The sequence below is a fragment of the Ascaphus truei genome, chromosome 13 (genome assembly GCF_040206685.1).
Source record: "Ascaphus truei isolate aAscTru1 chromosome 13, aAscTru1.hap1, whole genome shotgun sequence".
NCBI classification, from domain to species: Eukaryota; Metazoa; Chordata; class Amphibia; order Anura; family Ascaphidae; genus Ascaphus; species Ascaphus truei.
The window spans coordinates 4,687,520-4,701,761 of record NC_134495.1 but is presented as its reverse complement, the minus strand read 5'-3'; the positions used below and the strand labels follow the sequence as shown (position 1 = coordinate 4,701,761).

At 41.9% G+C, this 14,242-nt stretch overlaps 1 protein-coding gene across 3 annotated transcripts in view; it reads left to right on the top strand.

Moving 5' to 3' along the window:
• Positions 1-14,242, top strand: part of RPH3A (rabphilin 3A) — a 154,974-nt gene that overhangs the window by 105,033 nt on the left and 35,699 nt on the right. For all 3 annotated transcript variants that reach the window (XM_075568130.1, XM_075568131.1, XM_075568132.1), the window contains one exon: positions 3,347-3,511. In XM_075568130.1, the coding sequence (XP_075424245.1) occupies positions 3,347-3,511 (165 nt within the window). The remainder of the gene's footprint in view (positions 1-3,346; positions 3,512-14,242) is intronic.

Below are 14,242 nucleotides of genomic sequence, written 5' to 3'. Positions count from 1 at the left end.
AAGAGCAAACTGTAACTGATACATTTACATACTGACACCACTGAAGCACACACAGCAAACTGACACACACACAGCAAAATGACACACACACAGCAAAATGACACACACACACACACACACACACACACACACACACACACACACACACACACACACACACACACACACAGCAAACTGACACACACACACACACACACACACAGCAAACGGACACACACACACACAGCAAACTGACACACACACACACACACACACACAGCAAACTGACACACACACACACACACACACACACACACAGCAAACTGACACACACACACACACACACACACACAGCAAACTGACACACACACACACACACAGCAAACTGACACACACGCACACAGCAAACTGACACACGCACACAGCAAACTGACACACGCACACAGCAAACTGACACACGCACACAGCAAACTGACACACGCACACAGCAAACTGACACACGCACACAGCAAACTGACACACGCACACAGCAAACTGACACACGCACACAGCAAACTGACACACGCACACAGCAAACTGACACACGCACACAGCAAACTGACACACACACACACACAGCAAACTGACACACAAATACACACAGCATACCTTCCCACAGCTGCATAGTAACTCTTCCTCAATGTCACAGAGATCAGGGGCGAGCAGTGCTCTGCAGCTATCGGCCTCGGCTCCGCCCCCAGCCTCTGCTGCCTGCTCTCTCCCCTCCCCCCAAGCCTCTGCGGCCTGCTCTCTGCAAAAATAAATACTATGTGGTCCCTATTGGTATATAGGGATGGAATTACATAGAGTATTTGTATGTGTAAGAGATAGCTGTGTGTGCATGCATATAGCGTAGTATGTATAGGCATGGCCTTTAGCACTCATGGGAAGAAAGTTCTCTCATGTCAGTAGTGACTCATGAAACTGCGGTCTCGGTTTAGGCCACTGCTAAGTGTCCCGAACAGTTGCATAAATTTGTATTCATGCAACCGTCTCTCTTTCGGTGTTCTAAGATTACCTTTGAGTATGGTCTCCTTCAGATCGTTCATCTTATGGCCAGAGTCAGAGAAATGTTCGCCGACAGGACTATCTCTAGTTCCGCGTGTGATGCTGTGGCGATGCAGATTCATTCTCTTGTTTAGCCCCTGCCCCGTCTCACCTATGTAATTGCAGCCCCTGGGCATTTCATGCACATGATGAGGGACACTGCATTCCTGGAGGAACAGGTGAACCTTCCTCTGATTTTGTATTCCCGATTCCTGTGTGGTATTTGTATTGTGCCCGCTGTGTGGGGCATTGCGCAGGTTTTGCATCTTGCGTCCTGGCATGGTCTTGTCCCGCATTCAGTTGTACTGTTGAATACTTTACTCCTCACCATCATTATCTTGAGATTATGAGGTTGTCTGATTATAAGGGTGTTTCAGGGAAGACCTGTCGCAGTCTTGTATCTTCCTGGAGGATGGGTTGTAGTTCCCAGGCGATCTTGCGTAGGGCTTCTAGGTGTGGGCTGTATGTGACCACCAAAGGTACCTTGTCGCTTGTCCCTATTTGTCTGTATTCAAGAAAATCACGTCTTGGTATTCTGGTGGCTTTGTGGATTTGCTGGTCTACAATTCTGTGGTTAAATATACACACAGCCTAGATATTACCTCAGTGCCTTGTTTGGTTTAGAGCAAGTTGATCGTCGTTATTTCACCCCATTATTTTAAATTTACCTATTAAAAGTTTTTTGTTTTTTTTAAACTACCATCAGATATTCATTGTAATGTGGCCAGTAACTGGGTTTGCTTTCTCTTGTTCTAGTATTTATCTATTGTATACTTAGCCCAGAGGTCACCGCCCACTCCTCTCTCCAGCTGAGCGATGGTCACTCCTCTATTGTCTGTTTAGGCTTATCAAAAATAACAAGGTTGAAAAGGAAAGACATTGGCATGTAACTCTCTTCTCCTATAGTCACATGACTTGTAGGTCTCCCTGGATAATCCATGATGGGAACACACTGTGTGGGTGAGCTGTTGTAGTGTGTTTATCCGGAGGAACTTTGCAGTATTCTGTAGTTAACAACATTCAGAAGCTGGAAGGCAAGGGAAAGAATGTCCCATGGAAATGTACATCTTTTCTGCAGCTTGTCAAAGCCACTTAACTTAATCATATTTAAACCTAAGGGGAAAATATATCAGTGGGAGGATTCGGCTTCTAAAACAGTGTTGGAACAAATTAGATTTTGTCTTTTTTTGGACAGTGTAATCTCAAGGAGGGCGGCACTGCTAATTTAAACCGCTAATCATTTTAACGTTTTCAGCCAATGTTAATAATCACATTTTCAATGCTTGTGTGGACCGTACTAGTTTAAAGAGTATTTTTCACGTCACTTTAAATTATTTTATTTTTTTAGTCCCTTTGTCGTTTATTTTTATACCTGTTAACCTTCTCGATTGTGTTCAATTCATTCACAAATTTGTGACTCTGTTTTGCGATTTTATGTTATTTTAATTACACAATAAATTTGCATGTAAAATTGTAAGTTAATTGCACCAAGAAGCACACCTGACTGCATTTAATTAAATCTGCCATGAAACCTGTTATAAGAGAGAGGCAAATTAGTTATAGTTGTGAACATTATTATACTGTAGGACGAATGGATAAATATTGTGTAGAGGAGGCTGTCTCATAAACTCATCGGTCTGTCTGTGGACGATTCATTTTCTTGCTTACAGCACATGGGAAGGGCACCGGTTTCACTCTCTTAAAGCAGAAGTCCAAGCTGAAGTTTTTTTATTTTTTTATTTTATTTTTCCCCCTTTAATATGTGCATCAATACAATCTACACACTGATGAGTAATTAGCTTATATTGCGATCGATCGGTGAAGAGTCACCGAGTCCTTAATACCGGACCTGTTGGTGGCCCTTGAAGACTGGACTGGCCACCTCCTGTGTTAGATCAAGCATTTACTGCCATTTAAGTCCATGGCAATTACCGCTGATCACTCTTATCGGGGGTTCGTGAATCCGGACATTAACGAGATGCCAAAAATCGGCTCTTTTTAATTGTTTACTTTTCACCACCTCAATTTACATAAATGTACAGTGCATGTGTAAACCAACACGCTACTATGTAACAAGCTCAAATATCTTCAAAGCAGTTTCATTTAGTCTCCATTCTTAACCATTTTGCTGGTTGTGAAAGGGTTAACTGTATCTCTAAGTAGTGCAAGTAAAGTGAAATAAAACCGTCTGCTTCTTGATTGGTTGGCATGTGCACCCAAATGTTCTTTATACACAGAAAGCCACAGTTATGATCATTGAAATGAACTTTCACACTTCCAGGCACCGAATCGACGGTTACTGCTTCTGGAAGGGGAAGTTATCCTCCTCTCGGCCGTAAGCCGTCGGAATCAAGAATGGCCCCGAGTGGAGGTGAATACGCGGGAGGAGATGCAGAAGGCTACTCTTACAGCGGTGTGGACAACGAGATCAACAGAAGCCCTGGAGGTATGTACACTTCATCATATATATTTTGGGCAGGGGAGACGTTTTCTTTCTGCAGATCGTAGGCAACAAGGCTTACAGTACATTTTTTTTTTACTTTCCTGCACTGGGAGCGATCCCCTGACCATCCCATCTCCCGGCTGACGGGAAGGATAGGGATATGGTCTCTGCTTCCGTTTCAATCGGCTTGACCGCTGTCTGCCCGATCATCCACCAGCAAATGAGCATCTATGCCATGATGTACCTGGTACATCAATAGGGCCTCTGGTATGCCAGGTACATCCTATGGATAATAAAGGTTAAAGCACAACCCCTGCTTGTTTTCTTTTACAAATATTGGGTCCTCTGGGAGCTGGGGTGCAGTATTTTTAGCTCAGGGATCCCTCGGTGTCCGAGATACTTGGTTTTAGTTACCAGTATTTTGCAGCCCTTCAGGGAAATCCAAATGGCCACAAAATCTCTGTTCCCACGGGGCAATAGCAAACCGCAACGTCATGGAGACGCTGTGACTTCCTATTGGACAAACATTTAAATGTCCAGGAACTGAGTAACACCGGCAACTAAACGGGTAACGATGTCCCAAGTGTTAAAATCGTGCAGGTTACTCTAGGGAGACTCCCCCCCACCCCCCTGGTATAAACTATGGGGGAAAAAAAGATTCAATACTGAAATTTGTCGGGATTGCTGCCTTAAATAATATTTGCTTTGGAAAAACATAATTGCCGTGTTTTATTTATTTATTATTTATTTATTAATACTTTAATCTGTTGCAATCTTATTCATGTGAGATCTCTACCGTGACATTTGTAGCAAATCGGTGTCCCTCGGTGTACAATTCTGTGCTGTGTTATTCATAACTTAACGTTTCATTTTTTCGATGGCTACTGGGCTAGCGATGCATTGCTCCGCAAAAGGGTTAACTGTGTCGAATTCTCGGTCTGATTGCTGTTGATATTAGTTTAATGAGATTTTCATTTGGATTTTTAAAAATATACAGTATATATATATTTTTGAGTCAAACCTTATAAGAAATAAGTTGGATCTTTGGACTAATATATTGCAGGAATTCTGACATTTTTTTGGCATACACTGAAGGGGAGGCCTGCCGACTGCTTTTCCGGGGGTCATAAGTTAGAGACTAATATTTGAGCCCACGAGAAGGATATTCTTCAGGGACGGCTAGACTGTCTGCAAGACATTTACAAAGGGAGTGATGCCATCTTTGTTCACACACACACACACACACACACACACACACACACACACACACACACACACACACACACACACACACACACTGCTGTTTTAATAATAAATACTAAATCTGCACACTCGGTCAGACATTCGCAAGGTTTACAGTCACAGCAGCACTTTGCTTTCAGATGCCAGTGTGCAGCGTGATGAAAAGAACTCTGCTTTGTCCTAGAAACATGACTACTCTGTAAGAACTCCATTAGCAGGTTCACACAACCCGGCGTCCTTTGCTTGTCCCCAAAGCACTTGTTATGACTGAAAATGGCCTAGATTCCTCACTGTCTTTATTGTTCCACAGAACTGCAATGTTCCCCAACACTGCGGTCCTTTCATTATGATGAGCTCCGATGAATGCCACCTTCTAGAGCTGGCACGTTAGAGGTTGCACAGGTTAATTGGTAAAGTAAAGATGTGGGTTGTAGGTGGTCACTGCAAATTGGAACTCAGCCATAAAATCAGCTTTATTAAACTTGAATGCTGCACATCACAGAGAACACCTCTGACGCGTTTCGTTCCATGGTGGAACTTTATCAAAGAGTAAAAGATCTTTCAACACTGATTTCTTTTGTATACAGGTCTTCTCCCATGATTGGTTAAAATACAATTACAAACAGGAGATAACAATCAATTAATTATGCTAATAGACCATGGGAGGACTCAACAGAAACATCAGTGTCTGGACTGGACAAACAACAATAATCATGAAATGTGAACAAATCAAAACCAAACATATAAGTTAAAAACAAGAGCAAGTGATAAGCAGCATCAATGATATGAATATATATCATATGTATAAAAACAGGGGAGGGAAAGAACACATATAGAATTATAACCAAATGGAAAAGTACAAAAACTGTTTACTAAATATAACATAATTAATTGAATGGTAATATGTAAAACTAAAGATATCAATATAACTATATAACATCAGTATTTACAAACCAATATAAGTATAAGGACCTATGAATATAACAATACTTGGAAGAATATACCCGTAACTCTTGTAAGAAAAGCCGAGGCTATAGGCAGATATATAGCATAGTAAATTAACCCTTATGAGGATGTATAAAATGTATCAAGAGACACACTCCCAAGACTCTCCACATTGTTAACCTTCAAGGAAGTGTTTTAACTCCCAGTCAAGGTTAATCCCATTGGGATGGACAGTGTTGAGAGTGTATATCCAATACATCTCTTGTTTGTGAAGTATATTTTCCCTGTTCCCACCTCTAGGGTGGCATGTGATATATGTTCTATAGCTTTAAAAGAGAAATTGTTGATACTGCCTTCAGAACATGATGTAAAGTGTCTAGGCACAGGGTGATTTAAATCTCTCTTTTTAATCAACCGTACATGCTAGGCAATTCTAACTTTAAGGGGTCTTGTGTTACTCCCCACATACTTATGTCCACAGCCACACTACAGGACATAAATGACAAAACTAATGTTGCAATTAAGGAAAGTCTTGAGATAATATTTGTTGTGATCTGCATTATATAAAATGTATCTAGTTTGGACTGCATACCGACACATGGAGCATTTGCCACATTTGAAGAATCCTTTTGGAATGCTTTTAACGTTGGAAAAGTTAGACTTATAGTCAAACATGCTAGGAGACAAGTGAAAGGCCAAAGTTTTGGCTTTACGATAGGAGAATCTAGGACCACTCTCCACAATACTGTGAATATCCTTGTCCAACAACAATGTGTGCCAATGCTTGGAGATGATATTACAAATTTGTTGGGACTGAGAATTAAATGTGCTAATGAACATAGGACTATTCGCACTATTAGAGAATGATAGCAAATCTCCCTCTCTTTTCGATTGAAAGTTTTTACTTTTTTTTACAAATAAGAGTGCCTCTATCCATAGCATCTGCCGTGTTGAATGCTGTAGCAATATCTTTTGCAGAGTAACCCCTTGCTAAAAATCTGTCAGACATCTCTTTGGCCCGAGACAGGAAAACATCATTATCAGAGCAAAGTCTTTTTAACCTGACAAATTGAGCCCCTGAAATGTTTTTAATCAAAGAGCGTGGATGACAACTTTGTGCGCTAAGAAGCGTATTTCTGGAGTTCTGCTTCCTGTAGATGTCTGTCTGCATGTTCATATCATTGTCAACATACAGGAATAAATCTAAAAAATGAATATGATTAATGTTGTGTTCAAAAGTAAACTTAAGGTTGTAATTATTGGTGCTAAGATAATCAATAAAAGAAAAAAGTGAATTTTCATCCCCATTCCAAATAAAGATCAAATCGTCAATATATCTCCCAAAGTAAACAATATTTTGACAAAATGAATTGTGACTGTGATAAATAAATTGTGATTCCCAAAAGCCCATAAATAAATTCGTGTACGAAGGTGCAAAACTCGTGCCCATAGCAGTGCCTAATACCTGTAAATAAAAGTGAGAGTCAAATAAAAAATAATTGTGCGTGAGTAAAAAGGATATGGATTCTAATAAAAAAGTGCAATGTGACATAGATAAAGTGGATAAATCAAGAAAGTGTTTGATGGCAGCAAGACCGTGCTGATGTTCAATAATGGAATACAGAGAGGTCACATCCATAGTGACCCACCTGTATTCCTTGTGCCAAGTGAGCTCCTGTATGCTGACAATGAAATCAGTTGTGTCCCTAATGAAGCACGGTAACTGGAATACCAGGGGTTGTAAGAACCTGTCCACATACCGCGATAACCCATCTCCCAAAGATCCAATGCTCGCTACTATAGGACGACCAGGAGGGTCGACCAGCGATTTATGGATCTTTGGGAGATGGTGGAATACCGGAATCACGGGATGTGGACAGGAGAGAAAATCAAACTCTTTTTTGTTGATAACATTTAGAATTTTGCCCATGTCTAATAACTCTAACAATTCAAGGTGATACTTGGATGTAGGATTGCTTTTAAGAAGCCTGTAAGTAGTGTTATCTCTCAATTGTCTCATAGCTTCACAATGATATTGGTTTGTAGACATGATAACAAGAGCACCGCCCTTATCTGCATTCCTAAGAACTATGTCATGATCTTTTTTAATACAAGCAATTTCTTGGATTTCAGTGTATGTAAGATTTCCTTTTGTAATGTTGGAACTTGAAAACCCTTTTGCTAGTATACATAAATCACGTTCAACCAAATATTCGAATGTAGTAATAGATGGACCTCTATTGAAACTAGGACAGAATAAAGACTTTGGACGATAACCAGAGTCCTCATTACCAAAAAATGTTTGAGTATGTGTCATGAGGGGTTCGCCTTGTACTTCCAATAAAGAGTCCATATCGGAAAGCACACAGTTTTCCTGGAAGTTCAAAGTCTGTATGTCCTTGGTGGTGGGAGAACTAGCTCCTCTGGTGGAATCCTCCAAGGTATTGGTATTTTCCAAACCATTCTTAGCAGCAAACATTTTCTTTAAAGTTAATTTTCGTGTGAATTTTTGTAAGTCTATTACAGTTTCAAACAGTTGGAAGTTTTGGCTCGGCGCAAATCCCAAACCTTTATTGAGGAGAGACAGTTGGTCTAGGGTTAAATCAACACCGGATAAATTGATAACATTGTCGGGTACCCCTAATCGTATTTCTTTTGTTTGGTTCTCCCTTTTCCCCCCTCGTTTCCTCTTGGATCTATGCGTTCTCCCCGACTTTTTGTACCCGTCTCTAAAAAAGCCAAAGAGGGTTGCCCAGAGGACCTACTAGCTTTGGATGAAGAACAAGATGGTATGGCATTGCTCTCATAATTGGTAACCTCACGGTCTCTAGACTGTTCTCTAGGTCTGTCAAAAGATACAGAATGGAATCTAGGTTCTGGGTCTGAATAGTCAGATTCAAAACTAGATGTTTCAACACGTTTATTTTTGAGAATAGACTTATTAGGAGGATTAGCAGTCCATCTCTTAGGATTTTGTTTCTTACCCTTAGGGGTACTGGAGCCCATGAAATCCCGGACTACTTCTGGTTTTTGCCAGGAATAAACTTGATTTTTAGTGTAATCAACACGATCTCTTTCAAATTTTTGTTGTTTCTTTTCACTAATAATGTTTTCAGATATTTCGATATTAGATGATAATGTTTTATCGTTCTTAATAAATTGCTCCCTTTTGCTGAATGGTTGCAATTTAATCTGAAGGATATTTATATCTGCCATTAGAATAGATTTTTCTTTTGTTTTTTTTGCTGGATGATGAGCTCCATCAACTTTTTAGAACAAGAATCAAGGGCCTCCACCCAATCTAATTCAAATTGTTTGCTCATGAAACCAAAAGATGGTACTTTCTTAATGCGTAGTCCCCTAGGGATGCGATTACATCTAATATAATTCTCAAGCGAAGTTATATCCCACCAGAGTCTAATATTTTCAACTAAGAGTTTTTCAAGCTTGACAAAATGGTGGGTCAAATCAGAAAGTTCATCACAAATAACCTCTGGACCACCATCAAATAAATGGGTTGCTTTTCTCAATCTTTTAGTATCATCTCTACAAGTATGAACATAGGTTACTGTATTCATTCTCTGATAAAACATTGTCTTCTCCACTGGATTCTTCCATAATAAAAAATAGAAAGATAATAATCCAAAGCAATATAATGAAGCAATAAGTGTATTGGCTGAGTTCCTATGAGATATGAGTCAGAATGTGCATAAGTCCTGAAAAAGTATGCATATAGACAGTGGTTGACAAATCACCAAAAAATCTACTCGCCACACAAAAAAATCTACTCGCCACCTAGTACCAAACGTGTGCTGCTTGGGCCAATATTTACTCGCCCGGGGGTTAAATCCACTCGCCCGGGGCGAGCAAATGTATAGGTTTGTCGAACACTGCATATAGAAACACCAGTTCCTCCAGGAGGGGAATAGCAAATAAAATCTTTTCAATATGTATCCATGTGGGTTTGAGCTACCAGGACTAAATAGAGTCAATTGTGGTATGTGGGAGAGTGAACCCCGCAATGTCCGGTGCTCTAAAAACCACATGTTTAACCAGTGGTTTTTAGAGCACCGGACATTGCGGGGTTCACTCTCCCACATACCACAGTTAATTGGTAAAGGTACAGCCACCACTTAAAGCGGTGAGCTGAGTTGGTAGATATGTTTTGTAACATAAACACACTGGTCCATATCCAAGATTTTCCTTTCTTCAGTTCCACATACGTATGCTGGCTGTGAGAGGAATGGTTCTCCATAGGGCCGCCATTAATAATCATTCTTCTGCATGAGCAGCTGGATACTGTGTATCCAACATTCAGAACCGTGGAATGAATGGACAATAAGCCAGTGTTGATTGGAAAGCTGCCGTATTTCTTCACCCTCCGGTTTCTTGTCTGAATGCAATTTTTTTAGAAATTCTGCAACTTTGTTTAATGTTAGGAATGTTACATCTCTTTATAATGATAAATGTATGTGTTGAAGAGATGAAAATGGCTTTTTGTAATCAAGAGCAGTACTGTATATTAATCCCAGTATTCCACCAAAAATATTAAGTCCAGTAAATGCTCTTCAAGATGGAAACTTTGAGATAAAAGGCAGAGTATGGGGTAGATAAAGTTTCCTGAAATACTTGGCACGTTCCTTTGGTGTCCTTTTAGTAATATGGCTTGTCTAAACTCTTGTGTGCGAGAGAGGCTTGTAATAAGGGAGCCGTTATTGTCAGACATTGCAGATAGCGCTTGGTAAGAGGGAGGGCCCTTTCACTCGCGCTTTGGTTCTAAAAATAATGTGTTTTGGAAGTGGTTTGAGTTGTAAAAATGTTTTGGGTTTTGGGTTTGGGCGTGATTTAAAAAAAAAAATTCTCTCTCAAATGTTTTTTTTTTTTTTTTTTTATGGTTCTGGTTTTGCCAAAACTCAATTTGTTTGGATTTGGTTTGGGATTTTTACCAGATTATGGAAAAAAACCTCAAAATAAGTAGTAAAATTCAAAAATAGCATAATAAACCATGACAACATGTTTTAAAAATAAGTGTTGTTTTTTTTTAATGTAGGTTCTGAGATCACACATCCGGTTTTGGCCATCACGCGCACGCACACGCACACGCACACGCACACGGTACAAGGGCCATAGAAATGATGCCTTATTGAATCACGGTGAAGTATTACTGCACTGCAATAAGTGAAGACGCCGAGTTGCTGGTGAATATGTAATTATTGCAAGCTGTGTGTATGGCTACCTGCTCAGAAGGCTTCGCTATGAGAATCCTGTGCTTGAGGTCAGGGAGCTTTTTGCGAGGTCAGTGGATGAATTGCAGACACATTTGGCAAAGGGAGGCTAGTGAGACGTGTGCAAATCCTTGTGGACCTGTTAAATTGTGCTAGCTTAACTTGCCAGAACCCTTTTGGGAGAGTAGTTGGGTGAAATGGAGTGGAAAAAGCACAAAGTTTGATTGCCCAGGTAAGACAAAGTGATGCCTACATGTTTATTTTAATAGCATTGCTGCTATTGCATTTTATTACTGCTGCACTCTGCCAGCCGTTTAGCAAAACCATTATTACAACCAAGCAATCACTATACACTGTACGAAGAAGCAATCACTAGACTTGAGTATGAGAATTACTCCATGATCTTATGAGACAATACAAGTGATGTTTATTATTTTCATTGCATTTACTTTTCCGGCAAGAATGGTTAGTTGATGATCAAATGAACGAAGGTAACGGTGCGTCTGACAATTGTTTTCATTTTGCATCATTAGATCATGAACATTTATGCCTCATGTCACCCGCCGGGATTTTTGCTCAGTTATCATAGCAATATAATCTCGTTTAACCCTTTAGGTGCTGGAGGGGCCACCCCCTAGCGATCACATGATTGCAGCGTCACTGATAACGAAACAGAAGAGGAGACGTCATCCTCTTCCGTTACTCAGCCGGCCTGATCGCACTCTGTGCTCCGCAAGGGCGCGGAACGCCATCTCCCCAAGCAAACAGCAAACCGCATATTATGACGTTACTACGTCATGGGGCCCCCAAAGGGTTAAATTAAAATATCACGGATTCCATAGGATTTAATGGCAGCGTGGGTACAATGCATCACCACGCAGCTCACAATCACGCCGGATCCTTCTATATTACGTAGCGCGTAAGACTTACTGCGCGGGATTCACGCAACAGAGGTGCTGCAAATGAACTTGGAATCAAACATTAACCTTTGCAGTACCATGTACATCATGGCAACAATGCTGGTTTTGTAGGGGGATGAACGGTCAGACAGAGCTGTCCGGTCAAGGTAGAAATGCAGCCCCCGCCACTATTGTTTACATTAGCCAGTGGGCCGCCATGTGATCACATGACCACTAATGCCCGTGGGCCTGGTGGTTCCTGCAGTGAAAAGGTCTAAACAGGACAGTGTGTTACGTCAGTGCGCGGTAACTGCAAGTCCAATATACAGTGTGTTACGTCAGTGCGCGGTCAGTCTGCATGTCCAATATACAGTGTGTTACGTCAGTGCGCGGTCACTGCATGTCCAATATACAGTGTGTTACGTCAGTGCGCAGTCACTGCATGTCCAATATACAGTGTGTTACGTCAGTGCGCGGTCACTCTGCATGTCCAATATACAGTGTGTTACGTCAGTGCGCAGTCACTGCATGTCCAATATACAGTGTGTTACGTCAGTGCGCGGTCACTGCAAGTCCAATATACAGTGTGTTACGTCAGTGCGCGGTCACTCTGCAAGTCCAATATACAGTGTGTTACGTCAGTGCGCGGTCACTGCATGTCCAATATACAGTGTGTTACGTCAGTGCGCGGTCACTCTGCAAGTCCAATATACAGTGTGTTACGTCAGTGCGCGGTCACTGCAAGTCCAATATACAGTGTGTTACGTCAGTGCGCGGTCACTGCATGTCCAATATACAGTGTGTTACGTCAGTGCGCGGTCACTGCAAGTCCAATATACAGTGTGTTACGTCAGTGCGCGGTCACTGCAAGTCCAATATACAGTGTGTTACGTCAGTGCGCGGTCACTCTGCATGTCCAATATACAGTGTGTTACGTCAGTGCGCGGTCACTGCAAGTCCAATATACAGTGTGTTACGTCAGTGCGCGGTCACTGCAAGTCCAATATACAGTGTGTTACGTCAGTGCGCGGTCACTCTGCATGTCCAATATACAGTGTGTTACGTCAGTGCGCGGTCACTGCAAGTCCAATATACAGTGTGTTACGTCAGTGCGCGGTCACTCTGCATGTCCAATATACAGTGTGTTACGTCAGTGCGCGGTCACTGCAAGTCCAATATACAGTGTGTTACGTCAGTGCGCGGTCACTCTGCAAGTCCAATATACAGTGTGTTACGTCAGTGCGCGGTCACTGCAAGTCCAATATACAGTGTGTTACGTCAGTGCGCGGTCACTCTGCATGTCCAATATACAGTGTGTTACGTCAGTGCGCGGTCACTGCAAGTCCAATATACAGTGTGTTACGTCAGTGCGCGGTCACTCTGCAAGTCCAATATACAGTGTGTTACGTCAGTGCGCGGTCACTCTGCAAGTCCAATATACAGTGTGTTACGTCAGTGCGCGGTCACTGCAAGTCCAATATACAGTGTATTACGTCAGTGCGCGGTCACTGCAAGTCCAATATACAGTGTGTTACGTCAGAGCGCGGTCACTGCAAGTCCAATATACAGTGTGTTACGTCAGTGCGCGGTCACTCTGCAAGTCCAATATACAGTGTGTTACGTCAGTGCGCGGTCACTCTACAAGTCCAATATACAGTGTATTACGTCAGTGCGCGGTCACTGCAAGTCCAATATACAGTGTGTTACGTCAGTGCGCGGTCACTGCAAGTCCAATATACAGTGTGTTACGTCAGTGCGCGGTCACTGCAAGTCCAATATACAGTGTGTTACGTCAGAGCGCGGTCACTGCAAGTCCAATATACAGTGTGTTACGTCAGTGCGCGGTCACTCTGCAAGTCCAATATACAGTGTGTTACGTCAGTGCGCGGTCACTCTACAAGTCCAATATACAGTGTGTTACGTCAGTGCGCGGTCACTCTACAAGTCCAATATACAGTGTGTTACGTCAGTGCGCGGTCACTACAAGTCCAATATACAGTGTGTTACGTCAGTGCGCGGTCACTGCAAGTCCAATATACAGTGTGTTACGTCAGTGCGCGGTCACTGCAAGTCCAATATACAGTGTATTACGTCAGTGCGCGGTCACTGCAAGTCCAATATACAGTGTGTTACGTCAGTGCGCGGTCACTGCAAGTCCAATATAGAGTGTATTACGTCAGTGCGCGGTCACTGCAAGTCCAATATAGAGTGTGTTACGTCAGTGCGCGGTCACTGCATGTCCAATATACAGTGTGTTACGTCAGTGCACGGTCACTCTACAAGTCCAATATACAGTGTGTTACGTCAGTGCGCGGTCACTGCAAGTCCAATATACAGTGTATTACGTCAGTGCGCAGTCACTGCAAGTCCAATATACAGTGTGTTACGTCAGTGCGCGGTCACTGCAAGTCCAATATACAGTG